This window comes from Pseudoliparis swirei, chromosome 15, assembly GCF_029220125.1.
Source record: "Pseudoliparis swirei isolate HS2019 ecotype Mariana Trench chromosome 15, NWPU_hadal_v1, whole genome shotgun sequence".
NCBI classification, from domain to species: Eukaryota; Metazoa; Chordata; class Actinopteri; order Perciformes; family Liparidae; genus Pseudoliparis; species Pseudoliparis swirei.
The window spans coordinates 22,905,662-22,923,887 of record NC_079402.1 but is presented as its reverse complement, the minus strand read 5'-3'; the positions used below and the strand labels follow the sequence as shown (position 1 = coordinate 22,923,887).

General features: G+C 40.9%; 3 protein-coding genes across 3 annotated transcripts in view; 2 read left to right on the top strand and 1 right to left on the bottom strand.

Annotated features, from left to right (window-relative positions):
• LOC130204870 (homeobox protein vent1-like) overlaps positions 1-5,467 on the top strand; it is a 12,591-nt gene extending 7,124 nt beyond the window's left edge. Inside the window, exons 2-4 of the mRNA XM_056431837.1 lie at positions 3,074-3,308; positions 4,321-4,601; positions 4,856-5,467. Of these exons, the coding sequence (XP_056287812.1) occupies positions 3,101-3,308; positions 4,321-4,601; positions 4,856-5,197 (831 nt within the window). The 5' untranslated portion in view covers positions 3,074-3,100 and the 3' untranslated portion in view covers positions 5,198-5,467. The remainder of the gene's footprint in view (positions 1-3,073; positions 3,309-4,320; positions 4,602-4,855) is intronic.
• Positions 5,468-7,371: 1,904 nt separating this feature from the next.
• LOC130204869 (transcriptional activator protein Pur-beta-like) lies at positions 7,372-8,610 on the top strand. Its single transcript, XM_056431834.1, has one exon. The coding sequence runs from the start codon at positions 7,702-7,704 to the stop codon at positions 8,608-8,610; it is 909 nt and encodes a 302-aa protein (XP_056287809.1). The 5' UTR covers positions 7,372-7,701.
• Positions 8,611-12,067: 3,457 nt separating this feature from the next.
• LOC130204865 (metal transporter CNNM3) overlaps positions 12,068-18,226 on the bottom strand; it is a 38,824-nt gene continuing 32,665 nt past the window's right edge. Inside the window, exon 11 of the mRNA XM_056431827.1 lies at positions 12,068-12,641. Within this exon, the coding sequence (XP_056287802.1) occupies positions 12,622-12,641 (20 nt within the window). The 3' untranslated portion in view covers positions 12,068-12,621. The remainder of the gene's footprint in view (positions 12,642-18,226) is intronic.

Below are 18,226 nucleotides of genomic sequence, written 5' to 3'. Positions count from 1 at the left end.
GTATTAAGCGCATGACTCCTCATGTGGTTTATCTCAAAGGATCTTTAAAGGCGCTGAATGTCCTCCTCTATGCAGATGACGGCGCGCTGATGACGCCCAATAATCATAATCATTGATCTGCTGGCCGTCGGTCTGCGGCGGCCGCCCGCCCCGTCTGACAGTCCGTTAGCCTCTTCCCCGGACCCCATTGATCCCTATCAGGCTCTTCAAAGGGACCCAAAGGGGCTTTGATGGGGGCGGCGGGACGGGCCCAGTGGACGAGCAGGCTCTGCGACTCCTCAGACTGGGGGAGTGTGTGTGTGTGAGTGAGGGGGGGTGAAAGAGGGGAGATGAGCCTTGTCTCTAGATGTCTTTTTAGATTGCGTAATTTAAATGTCTCCCTAAAAACCAGGAGCATCCAGCTCACCTGAGGCTCCTCCAGGCGGCGGCTGCTTCTTCTTCTCTTGTTTTACGGGGTCATGTGGATTTAAAGTCTGGGCGCTCGGATGAAGCCACGTCTCTGGTTTGGACTTTTCTTAAGAGCCGAGGTTTCAGATTTAAATTTGTTTAACTTCATAAAACACTACTTTGGTTTTTGTTTTCCTCCTGGAGGTTTTAAATGTAAAAACCTTAAATAATTAATATTTAGTTAATAAAGCCACTGGTATGATGAGCTAAATGTACTTAAAGTATTAGCAGTCAAAATACTTATCTTTCTATATTTTCATAATATTCTCTTGTTCTTCATCACGTATTAAAAACAACGGACTAATCTTTTAAAATGTCCTAATATTGATTTTCTATCTTAGAATCTTGACCTGAACATGTTTTAATTATTATCTCATTTTTGGCTTTTTTTGTATTAATTATTTAAAATGTTTGACAAATGTTCTCAGATTTGTCAGATTTATTGTTTTTTCTTTATCGAGCATTACTTGACTTAATCTTTAATTTAATGAATGTCGTAGTTTAATAACCCTATATGTTTTTAACGTCATATATATATATATATATATTTTGTAAAGATATTGGGATTCCAGAAGTTTATTGTTGTTTACAAAAACTCAATCGTGTGAGATGTTTTTTTTAAAGTCTGAAAATAAACACTAAATAACGTTCTAATTGTCTTGTGATGTATTTACTGTTTGTATTTTTTAGATATTATTTTGTGAAGTAAGTCATTAGTATAAATGTAGGAGTAGAAAATAGAGTTTCATAACTAATCAATATTTTGACCGTTGACCTCTTCTATGATTGTTTTACATCAGCTGCATGAAAACAAGCATTTTATGACATATTTATATTATATTTAACATGCCGGGTAGAGTATTATTTCCCTCGGTGGCAAAGTAGAAGTATACAACCAAGTACAAATACTTCTGAAGAGTCAGAAACAACGTCATGTGATCAGGTTCTGTCTGATCTTCCTCTTCCTCCTCAGAAGAGAAGAAGATCATCTTTTACTTTATCGCAGTACTATTTACATTGTGTATACGAGGTACTTCTATGTACTTGTACTTTACTCCAGTACTCCCATTTCCTTCTACTTCATACTTCCACTGAGTCTCAGAGGGAAATAATGTACATTTACAACCAAGTTATACTTCACATCAATAATATTAATCTAATTATACGAGATGTAATAGTATTTAAGCTGCCGTATTAGTTTAATGATCTGAATACAGTTTGTAGTAATCTTGTGATTTTCTATATATATCTTTACCTCATATCGTATTTATGAATCTGAATACTCGTATAATATATTATTATATCCCTCTTTAAAAGTAGTTACTTGCGTGGAAAGAAAGTATCACCAAAGTACTTTGAAGTCATTTTAAGATGTGTGTACTTGTACACAGTCCGGCTCCACAGCGAGTACATTTGATACTTTTAAGTACATTTAAATACTTTTACTTCCGTCGTCTTTTGAGTAAAATACAGAGATAAGAAGTCGTTGTGTTGAGGAACAGGATCTGGTATTTAAAGGATGAGAAATACTTCACAAGAGTTCCCACCAGTATCTCAGGAGTGTGATCACTCCGGAGCTTATTGATCGCTGAGTGCTGATCAATAGAGTTGATCTCTGTAATCTGAGGATGATCCTGATGCTCCTCAGACTGAACCGTTAACGTCTTTAAGTAACGGCTGCTGATGAATGTCTGCAGCAGAGCAGACGATTGCTTTATGAGGATCAAAACCTTCAGCGTCTGATTTTATTTTCTTCTTTTTGACTGAAGAATATCATAAAACTGAATAATGTGGATGTTTTTCATGAAACAGAAAACAAAAAAGATTAAAACATTTAGAAGCTTTAAGTCATGGAAAATGACAATTAATCTCATTATAAATGATTTGATCCTGTTTGAATAAATATATTTTAATGCATTTACTCACTGAAAGGTGAAGAAATGCATTAAAATATATATATTTATTTATATATAATGTTATTTATATATATATTTATATATAAATATGAATATATAAATAAATATATTTGTTTAGATATATGTGTGTGTGTATGTATATGTATAGTGTGTTTGTGTATACACTTAATGTAAATGTTACTTAAATAATAAAATAGTTAACATTTAAAGTTAATATCTCTATAATAGTGTGATAAATATAACAATAACAAAGTAAATACATTTATTTTGATAAAGTTCATCATCGACTTTTACGCTTTTATATAATTTATTATTTATTTTATTTATTTCTGACTCAAAGGGAGACGACTTTACTGACAGTGAGTTGTGATTGTGGAGGAGACAGTTTGGGGAGCAGAGGTGTGTCTATTATCTTTTTCTTTGGGGGGGGGGGGGGGCAGGAAGGAGGAGGAGGGGGGGAGGTGGGGGTCCTCCAGACTCACTGGAGCCTTGTTGGAACAGCCTCATTGAGACTGAATGAGACGTCTTAATTACTCCAGTTGTGAAAACTAGAGAGGGGGGGGGGTTCTTTGATCTTGGGGGGCAGAGGGAGCTTGATCCTCCTATAAATACAGAACGCTGCTGGAAGGGGGTCAGTCAGAACTCCCCCAGGACCAGGACAGACCAGCACAGACCAGCACCTCTTCTTCTTCTTCTTCTTCTTCTTTAAGGATTTTACTCTTTTTGTTCATCTCGCCATGAGGGGACACTTCTCTATCGAGTGGATGTCCCAGAGCAGCCAGCTCGCAGGAGCCCAGACCGGAGGACCGGGACCGGGACCGGGAGCCGCCGCCTGCGGGACTCATTCGGAGAGTCTGCCGGGTTTTTACTGCAAGATCAAATCAGAAAGTTCCTCAAAGCGCCGAGCAGCCCGGAGCCCGGCGCCCCGGCCCCCCAGCAGCCACGGTACGGACTCACTTTGAAACGCTTTACCGAACGCTCATCCATTAATAGTGACTATTCATGGTGAACTATTACATTTTGAATGCAGATATTTTGAGGTACATTTACTGTGATGAGTACACGTGTGATACTTCGCAGTCCTTTACATGTTGTATTTTATACTCACTATATTCGTCTCACAGCTTTTAAAACATAAAACATTCAAAGTGGTCAAATGGGATCAGGTAATGTTTAATAAATAAATAAAAGTATCAATAAATCAACCAACAGAAAAGTGGTGGTAATTGTTTTTGAGCTTTTCTTGTGTTTTTAATAATTTCAATGTATTTTAAGAAGTAAACAAACATTGAGAAGATTCTCTTTGTGGTATTTCAATCCAAAGAACCAGGTGAAGACAAACCTTCATGTACTTGTACTCACAGAGCAGTATTTCACAGGGTAGTTTGAGGTATATACACTACCGTTCAAAAGTTTGGGATCACCCAGACAATTTCGTGTCTTCCATGAAAAATCACACTTTTATTTATCAAATGAATATAAAATATAGTCAAGACATTGACAAGGTTAGAAATAATGATTAATATTTGAAGTATGAATTTTGTTCTACAAACTTCAAGCTCAAAGGAAGGCCAGTTGTATCGCTTATATCACCAGCATAACTGTTTTCAGCTGTGCTAACATAATTGCACGGGTTTTCTAATCAGACATTAGTCTTCTAAGGCGATTACACAATGTACCATCAGAACACTGGAGTGATGATGAAATGGGCCTCTATACACCTCTGGAGATATGTCATTAGAAACCAGACGTTTCACCTAGAAGAGTCATTTACCACATTAACAATGTAGAGAGTGTATTTCTGATTAATTTAATGTTATCTTTATTGAAAAAACTGCTTTTCTTTGAAGAATAAAGTAATTTCTAAGTGATCCCAAACTTTTGAACGGTAGTGTATATATATATATATGTATATGTATATGTGAATACTTCCATCAACCTGAGTTCTTCTCCACAGTGACTGAAGTCGGCTTCAGCAGCGGGACGGAGGAGGAAGAGGAAGAGGAGGAGACCTCTGGCTACGAGAGCGAAGGGGGTCGCTCCCTCTCCCCCGCCGCCCCCACCACCTCCCCCTCCCCCTCCTCCTCCCAGGCGTCTCCCCCGTTGGGGCGGAGGCCTCGCACGGCCTTCACGGCGGAGCAGATCAGCAGCCTGGAGAAGTCCTTCAAGAGGAACGCCTACCTGGGAACTCAGGACAAGGCGGAGCTCTGCAAGAAGCTCCACCTGTCGGACAAACAGGTGAGGATCAATAGATGATCAATGTGTTCTGATTTATTATCTGCAGTTAAACACCTACGTGTTCCTGGCAGTCAGTAAATATTATATTATGGATAAACATCAAATAAATTGAATCGCTGAATACATAAAGATTATTTGTGAGTTGTTTGGGAGACTATTTCTTCAATTGATTCATCTTTGTTTTTATATTTATTAAAATATTACCTTATTTTATTTTATTTATTTTATTTATCTCCTCCTCCTCCTCCTCTTAGATCAGAAACTGGTTCCAGAACCGGCGGATGAAGCTGAAGCGGACGGTTCAGGACGCCATGGCTCACGCGTGCCACGCCACCGTGGCCTCCCAGTTCATGCACCTCCCCGAGCTGCAGGCCTACCGGCCGGGCCCCTACCTCCGGTACCACGAGAGTCCGGGCTCCTACCACCGGTACCACGAGGGCCCGGCGGCCTTCGGCCCCCCACCGGGCCTCCAGTACGGCGCCGCCCTGCCCGGTGGCCCCGCCCTGGACTCCTTCTACCAGTACGGTGTGCTGCCCCCCCCAGGGGCCACGACTCCTCTCCTGGGCTCCTACGCGACTTACCCCCAGTACTACTGATCCTGGGACCTGGACCTGGACCGGGACCGGGACCTGGACCACCCTGTCGGACACAGACTGTATTGATTGTTCCCCAATATGAATATCAGGGACGTGGAGCTGGACTCAAACAGGGTGTTGTGCAATAGTGTGCGTGTGTGTGCGCATATGCATGTGTGTGTGTGCGTGTGTTTGTGTATAGTTTGGATATATTTAAATTGTTTTTGTGTTTTATTTGATAATTTGTTGTTTCTTTATGTCTCGCTAAAATAAAATCACTATTCAAACTTTCACATTTCGTCCTTAAAATATATTTTTTTCAACACTGGAATGTAAATATATTTACTTATTGTAGTTTTTAAGGTACTTAGTTCTATTTTCCTACTTTACACTTATGGTACTTTTACTCCACTACACAATTTTAATGGTCAAACCTTCGAATATATCTCTATAAATACTAAATAATGTACATTTATATATAAAATGTATCAGTATTAATGATCCAAAGTCAAATGTGACTCATTACTGCCCCCTGCAGGCGACTTTAATTTTGCAGCATTGAAATACAACTCAGATTATGTGACATAGTATTGGTATATTGATGTTTCTGTACTTTATTTAAGTAAAATAATCTGAGTATGCAATCCACAATGTCAGTTAAATATTCATTCATAAATATATTCATACAAAAGAATGAACTATAAATATATAATATTATAAACACAGAACCAATGCATTGTCATTTCATTCACGTGCGTTCCACAAATTAAAACGTATTTTATTAAAATATGTTGATTCCACAAAGTAAAGTAACAAGTGATTTAATCTATTAGTTGTAATGAAGTTATGTGTTTTTTTTGTTGCATACTTTTATTTATTGAGTATATTTGAGATACTTTTACTTTTTGATCCCATTAAGTGCCCCGCCCCGGTCGCACGCCGAGTGAAGCAAATCAAACGCACCTCCGACGCACCATCATCAAACAGGTGCATTCTGGGGGGCGAAGGGGGCGTGGTCAACACGGACCGGACCGTTTTCACTGGGACCGGAGACACGGAGTGGACCGGTTATACTTAGACCAGTACCGAGTGGACCGGTTTCACGCTCGTGCAGATTGAGGAGGACCTCGCGGTGCACGAGCCTCCCGGGACCGATGACGTCAGACAGGTGAGTGAGGACACGTCTCTGCTGTCGGTCCAGAACTCTCGGGTCTTAAAAAATACTTTTCATTGATTCTCACGATGTGAGTTTGTGGTCGATCACATGGTTTGATCACGTGACGCGTCAGAGGCAAACGAGGGTTTTCATTGATGAAAGTATGAGGATATTTATATATTTGCAGTATTGTATAAACTGGGAGTACAAAAAAAGGTAATTCTCCACGTTATACACACCATTTAAAAGTACCTTATTCTTTATAAATGTGTTTTATACAGAAGTAAATTAGTGTAATATTCCGGGTTGGGTCGTATACGGCGTAACTTTAAAAATACAAATAAAATGCATTTTATTAAGCATTTATACTGCAACATATGTTGTGTTGTACGAGGTTTGTGGAACATTAAATTAATAAAAAACAAGCTGCAGATCTCTGCTGCCACCTGCGGGCAGATATGGGTAGTGCAACAATAAGGTCGTATCTGGATATATATATGTAGCATTGGTGCAAAGTATCTGTGTAGATCCTAAAGCACCGGATTACTCTTAAATTACTTGTACTTCCCTTGAGTATTTCCATTTTCTGATACTTTATACAAAGCCCATCTACTCCACTACACCTCAGAGGTACATGTAGTACTTTTTACTTACGTACTTTGACTTTTTTTTTATGCAATACTAGTATTTTTCTACAGTGTCATTTGTGATATTGCTACTTATAAACAAGTTTATTATTATTATAGATGTAACTATCCAGCTGTATTAATGTATTCTAATTGGCTCCATCTTCACCAGTGAGATGTATTTAACATTAATGTGCAGGTTAATGTTTAAATAACATATTATAATACAACACAGTACTTTTACTTGTGATACCTATTTTGTTCATAACATTTGTTTTCTGTTATTTATTTATATATATATATATATATGGGACATTTTTAACTCTTGCATTATTCCACCACTAACAATAACAGATAATACATTATCACAGGTCACAAAACATTTATTTCTATTAAATAATTTGGGGGAAAAACAAAGTATGTCGACACAGTTCACCAGCTGAAGCCAGAAAAAAAACATAATGTCATCAGTATGTCATAAAAACGAAGATTTCACCACCAAAGGGAATAGTTAACAACAAAAAGAAAGACAAATAAACGTAGAAGAAGAAGGACTCGATCTGACCAATGGCAAACGAGAGATTATCACATGTGGGTTTGGCGGGCAGCATCAGATAACCAATAGGAAAGCTGTAACCGTGTAAACCCGCGGAAGTGGCGGCCGGTTGGGCCAATCACGACGCTCCCTTGGAGGGGAGCGTGAAGGGGGCGTGGACTCAGGAGCGCGAGGGCGCAGAAGCCGAATGGTGGAGCAGAAGATGGCGGATGGCGACAGCGGGAGTGAGCGCGGCGGGAGAGGCGGGAGAGGAGGCGGCGGCTTCCAGCACTTCCAGCGGGACCAGGAGACCCAGGAGCTGGCGTCCAAGCGCCTCGACATCCAGAACAAGCGCTTCTACCTGGACGTGAAGCAGAACAGCAAAGGCCGGTTCATCAAGATCGCCGAGGTCGGAGCCGGCGGCTCCAAAAGCCGCCTGACCCTCTCGCTCTCCGTAGCCGCGGAGTTCCGCGACTACCTCGGGGACTTCATCGAGCACTACGCCCAACTGGGGCCCAGCAGCCCGGAGCAAATCGCCCAGGCGGCCGCGGCGGACGGCGGGCCGCGGCGGGCTCTCAAGAGCGAGTTCCTCGTCCGGGAGAACCGCAAGTACTACCTGGACTTGAAGGAGAACCAGCGGGGGAGATTCCTCCGGATCCGGCAGACCGTGAACCGCGGGCCCGGCGGCGGCTACGGCGCCGGGGGAGGAGGGGGGAACCCCGGCATGCTGTCCGGCCAGACCATCGCGCTCCCGGCCCAGGGGCTCATCGAGTTCCGGGACGCCCTCGCGAAGCTCATTGACGACTACGGCGGGGACGACGAGGAGCTGGCCGCCGGGGCGGGGGGCGCGGGCTCCGGGGAGCTCCCCCAGGGCACCTCCATCATGGTGGACTCCAAGCGGTTCTTCTTCGACGTGGGCTCCAACAAGTACGGCGTGTTCCTGCGCGTGAGCGAGGTGAAGCCCAGCTACCGGAACTCTATCACGGTGCCCCTGAAGGCCTGGGGCAAGTTCGGGGGCGCCTTCAGCCGGTACGCGGAGGAGATGAAGGAGATCCAGGAGCGCGTCCGGGAGAAGGGCTTCGAGAGGCGGGACGAGTCCGAGGGGGACGACGACTGACGGCAGCCCGAGGGACGAAGCAACGGGGGAGATTATAATAAATAGAATTAATGGGTGTAAGTGCGGATAGATCTGTATGGAAGCCCATTTCTCTCAAAGTATGCGAGTCATAATTATCATCATCTCATTTTAATGACTAATATTCCATTATTTTCTCCTACATATGACTTAATATCCCCATTATTGGATATTATCTCCTAATTATGACTTGCAGGATCTTAATTTTGTCATTGCAGTGGCAGAAACGGGCTTCCATAGGTCTGCAGTATAGGTGGTATTTTGCATAAAAACCAGAAAAATGACATAAAAGTGCATGACAAATGGTGCTGTAATAGCCTACTAAAGTATCGTGGCGTTATCGGAAATAAGTACATGTGCAGGGAGTTATTGGTGTGTTACCCTAAAGTTAGGCCTCTCAGAGTGATCCTATGAGTGATCTTAAGAGTGATCCTATGAGTGATCCTATGAGTGATCTTAAGAGTGAGGCGTGGTGTGAACATGAGAGGCATCTCATTGGGGAGAAGAAGAAGAAGAACGAGTGCTTAAGAGTAAAAGATAAATAATAAAAGAGAACGTACTAAAACCAGCAAATTTGGTTTTTATAACTAGAACTGCAGCTGAAATGCTCTTTGTCCTCCAGATTTGAACATAGTTTATATTTAAAAGAATTTTAAGATGTTTTCCCAGTTTACGGCGAGATATGAGCGTCCGTTGTGGATTTTATTTTTATTTTACACCAACCTGACAGGAATGTACAGAAAGTGCAGCAAAAAAAAAAAGATTACCCAAAATATTAAAGAGGGGGAAATAACGGAGAGGATTATCTTTTATTTTGAAACCCAAAACGACAAGCGAGGCCTCGTAATGTTTCTTTAATTTCTAAACGTCGGCTTGCGGACCGGCTGGTTTTATGTTGTGCGTGCGATCTGAACCGTTAACGGAGCTTTTTACCGGCGAGTCAAACTTCCATCCCTGGTGTTTGAGAACGCCGGCCAACACGCGGGTGGAGGACCGTCTCTGGGCCCCCCCGGCACCGCCGGGAGGTCCATTCAGATCCTCACGCAGGACTCAAAGTACTCGCGGGTCCAGGTGTCTGGAGGCGGAGCTTCTCTGACCTTCGAGCTCTTCCTGATGAGGTGTTTTTTGTTGTTGTTTTTTCTTTCTCCCATGAGCCTCTCTGTCGCAGCTGGACAGACGGCCGTCTGGACCAGTGGTGGTTTTATTTCTGGCGTAAAACTGGACAGAAACACACTGATGGATGTTTTGTTTTTTTTGTGTTTGTTGTTTTCAAAAAGAGAACTATATTGAAAATGAGATTCTACTTAGAGGGGAAAAAAATAAAACTATTACCGAGCAAACAAGCAAAAGATATTTTGAAATACGTATAAAGGAAAATGTATTGTGTAAAGGAATTTCAAGTCTCAAACTAAAATTAAAAACATTAATAATAATAAAAAGGTTAATTTCTTAAAAGTTGTGACTCCAAACCTCCAGAGTATTTTTGTTTTTTTCCTAGAGTGAAAGTATAACACTTCCTAATTAAACCAACTTTAAATGCAACGTGCTGTCGTGTGTTTGTAGACCCTGAGCTCGTCCTTGAAGCTTCTTCTCTCCCCTGAGAGTCTCGTCGTGTCGCAGGATTTAAAGAAGACGCTCGGCAGCGTTTTGACTTCCTAAAGTCCAAGATGGCGTCTTCGGGTGTCTCGTTTCGTCCGAACAAAAGAAATTTAAAAAATCACATTTGAGAAGTTAAATGTTTTTCATTTTTCCTGAACAGCAAAATATATATTGCCAATTTTATTTGATACAAAATACATTTATATATATATATATATCATTGTAGTTTTCCTTCGATGGTCAAATGTTCAACAACCTCAGTTTATATTTATCTTTATTTCTAAACACTAAATGGATCAGTGAAGAAAACTGACATCAGATTTATTTATTCATTAAAACTTATTGAAAGTAAAAGTACACAAGTATGAGCTCAAAAGGAAAGTATCCTTATGTAAAATAGTTAGTTAATAATTTTGTTTATTAATATTTTAATTATTAATCTTATTGTAGAGTTAAAAGTACCTCAAAAAAAACTAAAGTAAAATGGAAATACTACCTCACAATTACAAATGTATTTCCGTTAGTGATTAGTAACAGGAAGTACTTCAGTATCAAAGTAAAAGTACTCATCAGGGTTATATTAATATTATTGTATCGTTATTAGTTATTAAGTTGCCACTGTTTTGAAATGAAGATCATTTGATTAATTCATGTTTTGCATTTAAGACTCATTTTGAAAGGTAATGCATCATTTTAACCTCTTAAATGTGACGTTTCATTGGTTTATACAAACATCTGTTCTTCTAAAACATGTAGTACTATATATACAGGACTCTCAGAAAATTAGAATATTGTGATGAAGTTCTTTATTTTCTGTAATGCAATTAAAAAAACAAATGTCATGCATTCTGGATTCATTACAAATCAACTGAAATATTGCAAGCCTTTTATTCTGATTTATTGCTGATTATGGCTTACAGCTTAAGAAAACTCAAATATCCTATCTCTAAATATTAGAATATCATGAAAAAGTATACTAGTAGGGTATTAAACAAATCACTTGAATTGTCTAATTAACTCGAAACGCCTGCAAGGGTTTCCTGAGCCTTGACAAACACTCAGCTGTTATACATCTTTTTTACTTGGTCTGAGGAAATATTAACATTTTATGAGATAGGATTTTAGAGTTTTCTTAAGCTGTAAGCCATAATCAGCAATATTTAAAAAAATAAAAGGCTTGCAATATTTCAGTTGATTTGTAATGAATCCAGAATGCATGACATTTTTGTTTTTTTAATTGCATTACAGAAAATAAAGAACTTTATCACAATATTCTAATTTTCTGAGACAGTCCTGTATATATATATATATATACCTCTGAGGTGTAGTATAGTACTACATGTACCTCTGAGTTTAGGGTACTTGTTTGATGTACTTGTACCTGATGATTCTTATTGGACAGATTTACTCCTAAATTCTTAGTTGCAGCTCTAAAAGTATTTCTGTGTCTGTCATTCCAGTATGTCGAGCATGTGTTGCCACACACACACACACGGCAGCTGTTTGAAGGAAGCACAACAGAAGCTTGTTCTCGACTCCAAAGTCAAATCCTAACGATGCGCCTGTTCGTCGCGGTCCTCCAGCGAGGAGACGGAGGGACTCGTTTCCCCAGAAGAAGAAGAAACTAAGATACTTGGAGGAAGAGGAGAGGAGGAAGAGGAAATATGATCCTCCACTCGGCTCCTGTTGTTGCTGCTTCTTCTCCCCCTTGTGTGTGTGTGTGTGTGTGTGTGTGTATTTTAAAGAGCGAGGCCTCCACAGACTTCACATTCCTGGTCAGAGTCAGCTGTTGCATCAGGACCTCCTACAACAGGGTGACTGATCACATGTGGTGCACACACACACACACACACACCCAATTGTAGCAGTATAGGAAGTTAAGTGTGTGTGTACAGATATATACATGCATACAGAATGCACTATTTATGAATGTGGACAAAATATACACATATTTATTCTAAATAGTTTTATCGAAATATTTGTGTAGAAATGATCCAGTAACTGTTAATATGATTTCACAAAGACACGCACACACACGCACGCAACACACACATGCATGCGCGTCTCAAAGTCCTCAACCGGTTGAAACTAGAGCAGCATTAAAATAGATGGGCAGTTACATCGTGGTGCGTTCAAGCTCCAATCAGTAAAACTGAGTACTGGTCATCATGCTGAACGTCTCTGTGCAGCTCACTGTCTCGAGGGATCTGGCGCCATCTAGTGGTTCGTTTTCAGTTTGCAGCCGATGGGTGCGTGTTGAGAGAAGAGGTTGGGTTTGTTTTGGGTTCGTGAATGTGTTGACCTCATGATGGCCTCATGATGACCTCCTGATGACCTCCTGATGGCCTCTTGATGACCTGATGGCCTCCTGATGACCTCCTGATGACCTCATGATTACCTCAGACCCTCCAACACTAACAGGAGACAGAGAACGTACGTATGGTAACTTTAGAACATCTGGGTCGTCTTGGTTTTGAAGCCTCGGCTTCGGCTTTGTGGCCGTCGCCATCTTGTTTTTTGGAACCAGTGAACAGGAAGTGACCGTCTTCACACGGTGATGTAATAACTTTTATCTAGAGACACTTTTGATCTCATTGTTTTGCCTTCTTAATTGAACAAATTGTGATTGAGTCTAATATGTATCTCAAAATAGACGTTGAAGGTCTTTCAAACCGAGTTGTTCACGTGTTGAAGTCAGTTCCACGATCTGAATCGATTATTGATTATTGATTATTCCGTGATATTGATAGCTGTATATTTGGGTTTAAGTGGTTTTAATGTGCAGCTGCAAAGGAGACAGGTGAGAGGAAGGATCTGCAGAGAGACACAGAGGAGGCGAGGGAGTAAGAAGAAGGAGAAAGGAGGTGGGGGGGTGGGGGTGCACGAGAGGAACCGACGTTAGGAAGCGGAGAACCGGGAGGATCCTCCGTGAGGAGCGTGATCCCGCTGTGGGGCCGAGCTGCTGCTGTTGCCATGTGCCGGGAATGTGCGGAGGGAGGCGCGCGCACGCGCACACACAATAGGTTCACTAGCGGTCGTGTGTGAGTGTGTGTGGGCGCGTGTTTATGTGTGCGCAGTTTCAGGGATGTGATTTTAAGTTTTTCTCGTGATTTCACATCGTCAGCATGTCGTTTATACACGCACACACACACGCGCGCGCACACACACACGCACACCTCGAGGAACCGTTGTGTCTATAAATGATAATGAGCTGCAGGAGAAGACGGATTATTAATGCCACCTTTTTAAAACCAGGTGTGCATCCTCAAAGATATGTTCTGCATGAGTAACGCTGTGTGCGCACCTCCCTCCCTCCTCTTCATCACTTGACCTCTTCTGTTTCTATTTTTTTGTCCACTTTAAAGTGAAACGCGCGTCGCTCCATAATCTGCTGCGTGCAGCGCGCGCCCTGATTGGAGGAGGAGCGCGTGGAGGAAGCAGCGCGAGGTGTCGCCATGCAAACCCGGGCGGGGAGGACCAATCAGGGGGCGGCGCTGTGCTGTAGCCGCCCCCTGATTGGCCGACGTTTCTTTTTAATACGGTTGTTTCTTTCTTTCTTTCTTTCTTTTATTATTTTTTATTTCTTCCTTTTTCTTCTTTTTTTGGGGATTGATATTTAATTTCTAAACAGGAAGTGACTTTATCTCCAGCCTCTGGTATTTTATTTGTATTTCATGTTTTTTTCATTTATCTTAGATTATTGACTTCTTAACTCACAATTTAGACTTTAAAATGTGGACTTTTATCTCATTTACATTTTTTATCTCAACATTTTATTTCATGAATTATAATGATCTTCGAATTGTTTTGCATACTTCGGACTCATCTTGAAATTCGGACTATATATTTTTTAATTGTCTTAATCTCATAATTTCTATGATTTTAAAAATCTCATATTTCTATTTACTATTTCTTACTGTTTTATGTAACTTTTTATTTTTATTTCATACAAAAAAAATCTGGCATTAATCAAACCTCGCACATCTGAGTTTTTAACGTTAGTCATTTTGATAGTGCTGACATTATTTGCATTGGTGTGAGAACTATAATTAAAATATAATATATAACTATCATTAAAAACAAGGATGAATTAACATGTCGTTCATATAAAATTCTTACATAAACACCTAAAATACATAACGATAAAACACACACAATATCCATGTGAATTAAACGTATATTTCACTTTCGGGCTGGTTTAAAAATGTTTCACAAAAACACATTTGTGTTAATAAATTGAACTTCATTCACAATAATAACCGACATTTTCTTTTTACGGAATATTGTGTTAAAACTTTTCTTTTTTCAAAGCAGGTGAATTCATTCATCAGTGTCAAAAAAAACAAGAAAAGAAAAAGAAGCACATTTGTAATGGATCCTTGCGCCTACGGACAATGGCGCCCTCTGTTGGCGAGGCGGGGAACTACACGGATCTGCATTCATGTGTGTTTTAGGTGTATATATACATATGTATGTGTATATATACATATGTATGTGTATATATACATATGTGTGTATATGTGTATGTATATATACACATAATAATTCAAATTTTACTCCTATTTTATTTTTTACTTAATAATTCTGAAGGTTTATTGAATAATTCTAACTTTGGTCTAAGAATTCAAATTTGTCTCATTACTTTGACTTTTAATCTATATATATATATGTGTGTGTGTATATATATATGTGTGTATATATACAGTGCATCCGGAAAGTATTCACAGTGCTTCATTTTTTCCACATTTTGTTATGTTACAGCCTTATTCCAAAATGGATTAAATTCATTATTTTCCTCAACATTCTACACACAACAACCCATAATGACAAAGTGAAAACTGTTTTTAGCTAATTTTTGCACATTTATAAAAAATAAAGAAGGAAAACATAACATGTACAGAAGTATTCACAGCCTTTGCTCAATACTTTGTTGAAGCACCTTTGGCAGCAACTCCAGCCTCAAGTCTTCTTGGGTATGATTCCACAAGCGTGGCACACCTGTTGCTGGGCAGTTTCTCCCATTCTTCTTTGCAGAACCTCTCAAGTTCCATCAGGTTGGATGGGGAGTGTCGGTGCACAGCCATGTTCAGATCTCTCCAGAGATGTTCAATGGGGTTCAGGTCCGGGCTCTGGCTGGGCCGCTCCAGGACCTTCACAGAGTCGTCCCGAAGCCACTCCTTTGTTACTGGGCTGTGTGCTTCGGGGCGTTGTCCTGTTGGAAGATGAACCGTCGCCCCAGTCTGAGGTCCAGAGCGCTTTGGAGCATGTTTTCATCCAGGATGTCTGCATTCATCTTTCCCTCAATCCTGACTCGTCTCCCAGTTCCTCCCACTGAAACGCATCCCCACAGCATGATGCTGCCGCCACCGTGCTTCACTGTAGGGATGGTATTGGCCAGGTGAGGAGCAGTGCCTGGTTCCCTCCAGACATGACGCTTGGCATTCAGGCCAAAGAGTTCAATCTTTGTTTCATCAGAAGAGAGCATTTGGTTTCTCATGGTCTGAGAGTCCTTCAGGTGCTTCTTTGCCAACTCTAGGCGGGCTGTCATGTGCTTTTTACTGAGGAGTGGCTTCCGTCTGGCCACTCTACCAACCAGGCCTGATGTGTGGAGCGCTGCAGAGATGGTTGTCCTTCTGGAAGGTTCTCCTCTCTTCATAGAACAACGCTGGAGCTCTGTCAGAGTGACCATCGGGTTCCTGGTCACCTCCCTGACTCAGGCCCTTCTCCCCCGATCGCTCAGTCTGGCTGGGCGGCTCTAGGAAGAGTCCTGGTGGTTCCAAACTTCTTCCATGTCCGGATGATGGAGGCCACTGGGCTCATTGGGACTTTCAATGCTGCAGAAATCTTTCTGTACCCTTCACCAGATCTGTGCCTCGATACAATTCTGTCTCGGAGGTCTATAGATAATTCCTTGAACTTCATGGCTTGGTTTATGCTCTGATATGCACTGACAACTGTGATACCTTATATAGACAGGTGTGTTCTCAATCATGTCCAATCAACTGAATTTAGCACAGGTGGACTCCAATCAAACATCTCAAGGATGATCAGTGGAAACAGGACCTGAGCTACATGTTGAGTGTCATGGCAAAGGCTGTGAATACTTATTTACATGTTATGTTTTCGTTCTTTATTTTTAACAGATTTGCAAAAATTAGCAAAAAACAGTTTTCACTTTGTCATTATGGGTTGTTGTGTGTAGAATGTTGAGGAAAATAATGAATTTAATCCATTTTGGAATAAAGCTGTAACATAACAAAAAGTGAAGCGCTGTGAATACTTTCCGGATACACATACACTACCGTTCAAAAGTTTGGGATCACCTAGACAATTTCGTGTTTTCCATGAAAACTCACACTTTTATTTATCAAATGAGTTGCAAAATGTATAGAAAATATAGTCAAGACATTGACAAGGTTAGAAATAATGATTTGTATTTAAGTATTAATTTTTTTCTTCAAACTTTGCTTTCGTCAAAGAATGCTCCTTTTGCAGCAATGACAGCATTGCAGACCTTTGTCATTCTAGCTGTTAATTTGTTGAGGTAATCTGTTGACATGTCACCCCACGCTTCCTGAAGCACCGCCACAAGTTGGATTGGCTTGATGGGCACTTCTTGCGGACCATACGGTCAAGCTGCTCCCACAACAGCTCAATGGTTGAGATCTGGTGACTGGCCACTCCATTACAGACAGCCAGCTGCCTGCTTCTTCCCTCAAGAGTTCTTGCACAATGTGGAGGTGTGCTTTGGGTCATTGTCCTGTTGGAGGAGGACATTGGCTCCAATCAAGCGCTGCCCACAGGGTATGGCATGGCGTTGCAAAATGGAGTGATAGCCTTCCTTATTTAAAATCCCTTTTACCTGGTACAAATCTCCCACTTTCCCAGCACCAAAGCAGCCCCAGACCATCACATGACCTCCACCATGCTTGACAGATGGTGTCAGGCACTCTTCCAGCATCTTTTCACCTGTTCTGCGTCTCACAAATGTTCTTCTGTGTGATCCAAACACCTCAAACTTGGATTCATCTGTCCAGAACACCTTTCCCAATCTTCCTCTGTCCAATGCCTGTGTTCTTTTGCCCATACCAATCTTTTCTTTTGATTGGCCAGTCTCAGATATGGCTTTTCTTTGCCACTCTGCCTAGAAGGCCAGCATCCCGAGTCGCCTCTTCACTGTCGACGTTGACACTGGCGTTTGGGTACCATTTAAAGAAGCTGCCAGTTGAGGACCTGTGAGGCGTCTATTTCTCAAACTAGAGACTCTAATGTACTTGTCTTCTTGCTGAGTTGTGCACCGGGGCCTCCCACTTCTCTTTCTGCTCTGGTTAGAGCCCGTTTGTGCTGTTCTCTGAAGGGAGTAGGACACACCGCTGGAGGACATTTTCAGTTTCTTTGCAATTTCTCGCATGGAATAGCCTTCATTTCTAAGAACAAGAATAGACTGGCGAGTTTCACATGAAACTTCTTTTTTTCTGGCCATTTTGAGTTATCGAACCCACAAATGTGATGCTCCAGATAATCAACTAGCTCAAAGGAAGGCCAGTTTTATAGCTTCTCTCATCAGCAAAACAGTTTTCAGCTGTGCTAACATAATTGCACAAGGGTTTTCAAGGGTTTTCTAATCATCCATTAGTCTTCTAAGGCGATTAGCAAACACAATGTACCACTAGAACACTGGAGTGATAGTTGATGGAAATGGGCCTCTATACACCTCTGGAGATATTTCATTAGAAACCAGACGTTTCCACCTAGAATAGTCATTTACCACATTAACAATGTAGAGAGTGTATTTCTGATTGATTGAATGTTATCTTCATTGAAAAAAACAATGCTTTACTTTGAAAAATAAGGACATTTCTAAGTGATCCCAAACTTTTGAACAGTAGTGTACATACATATACAGGACTGTCTCAGAAAATTAGAATATTGTGATAAAGTTCTTTATTTTCTGTAATGCAATTAAAAAAACAAAAATGTCATGCATTCTGGATTCATT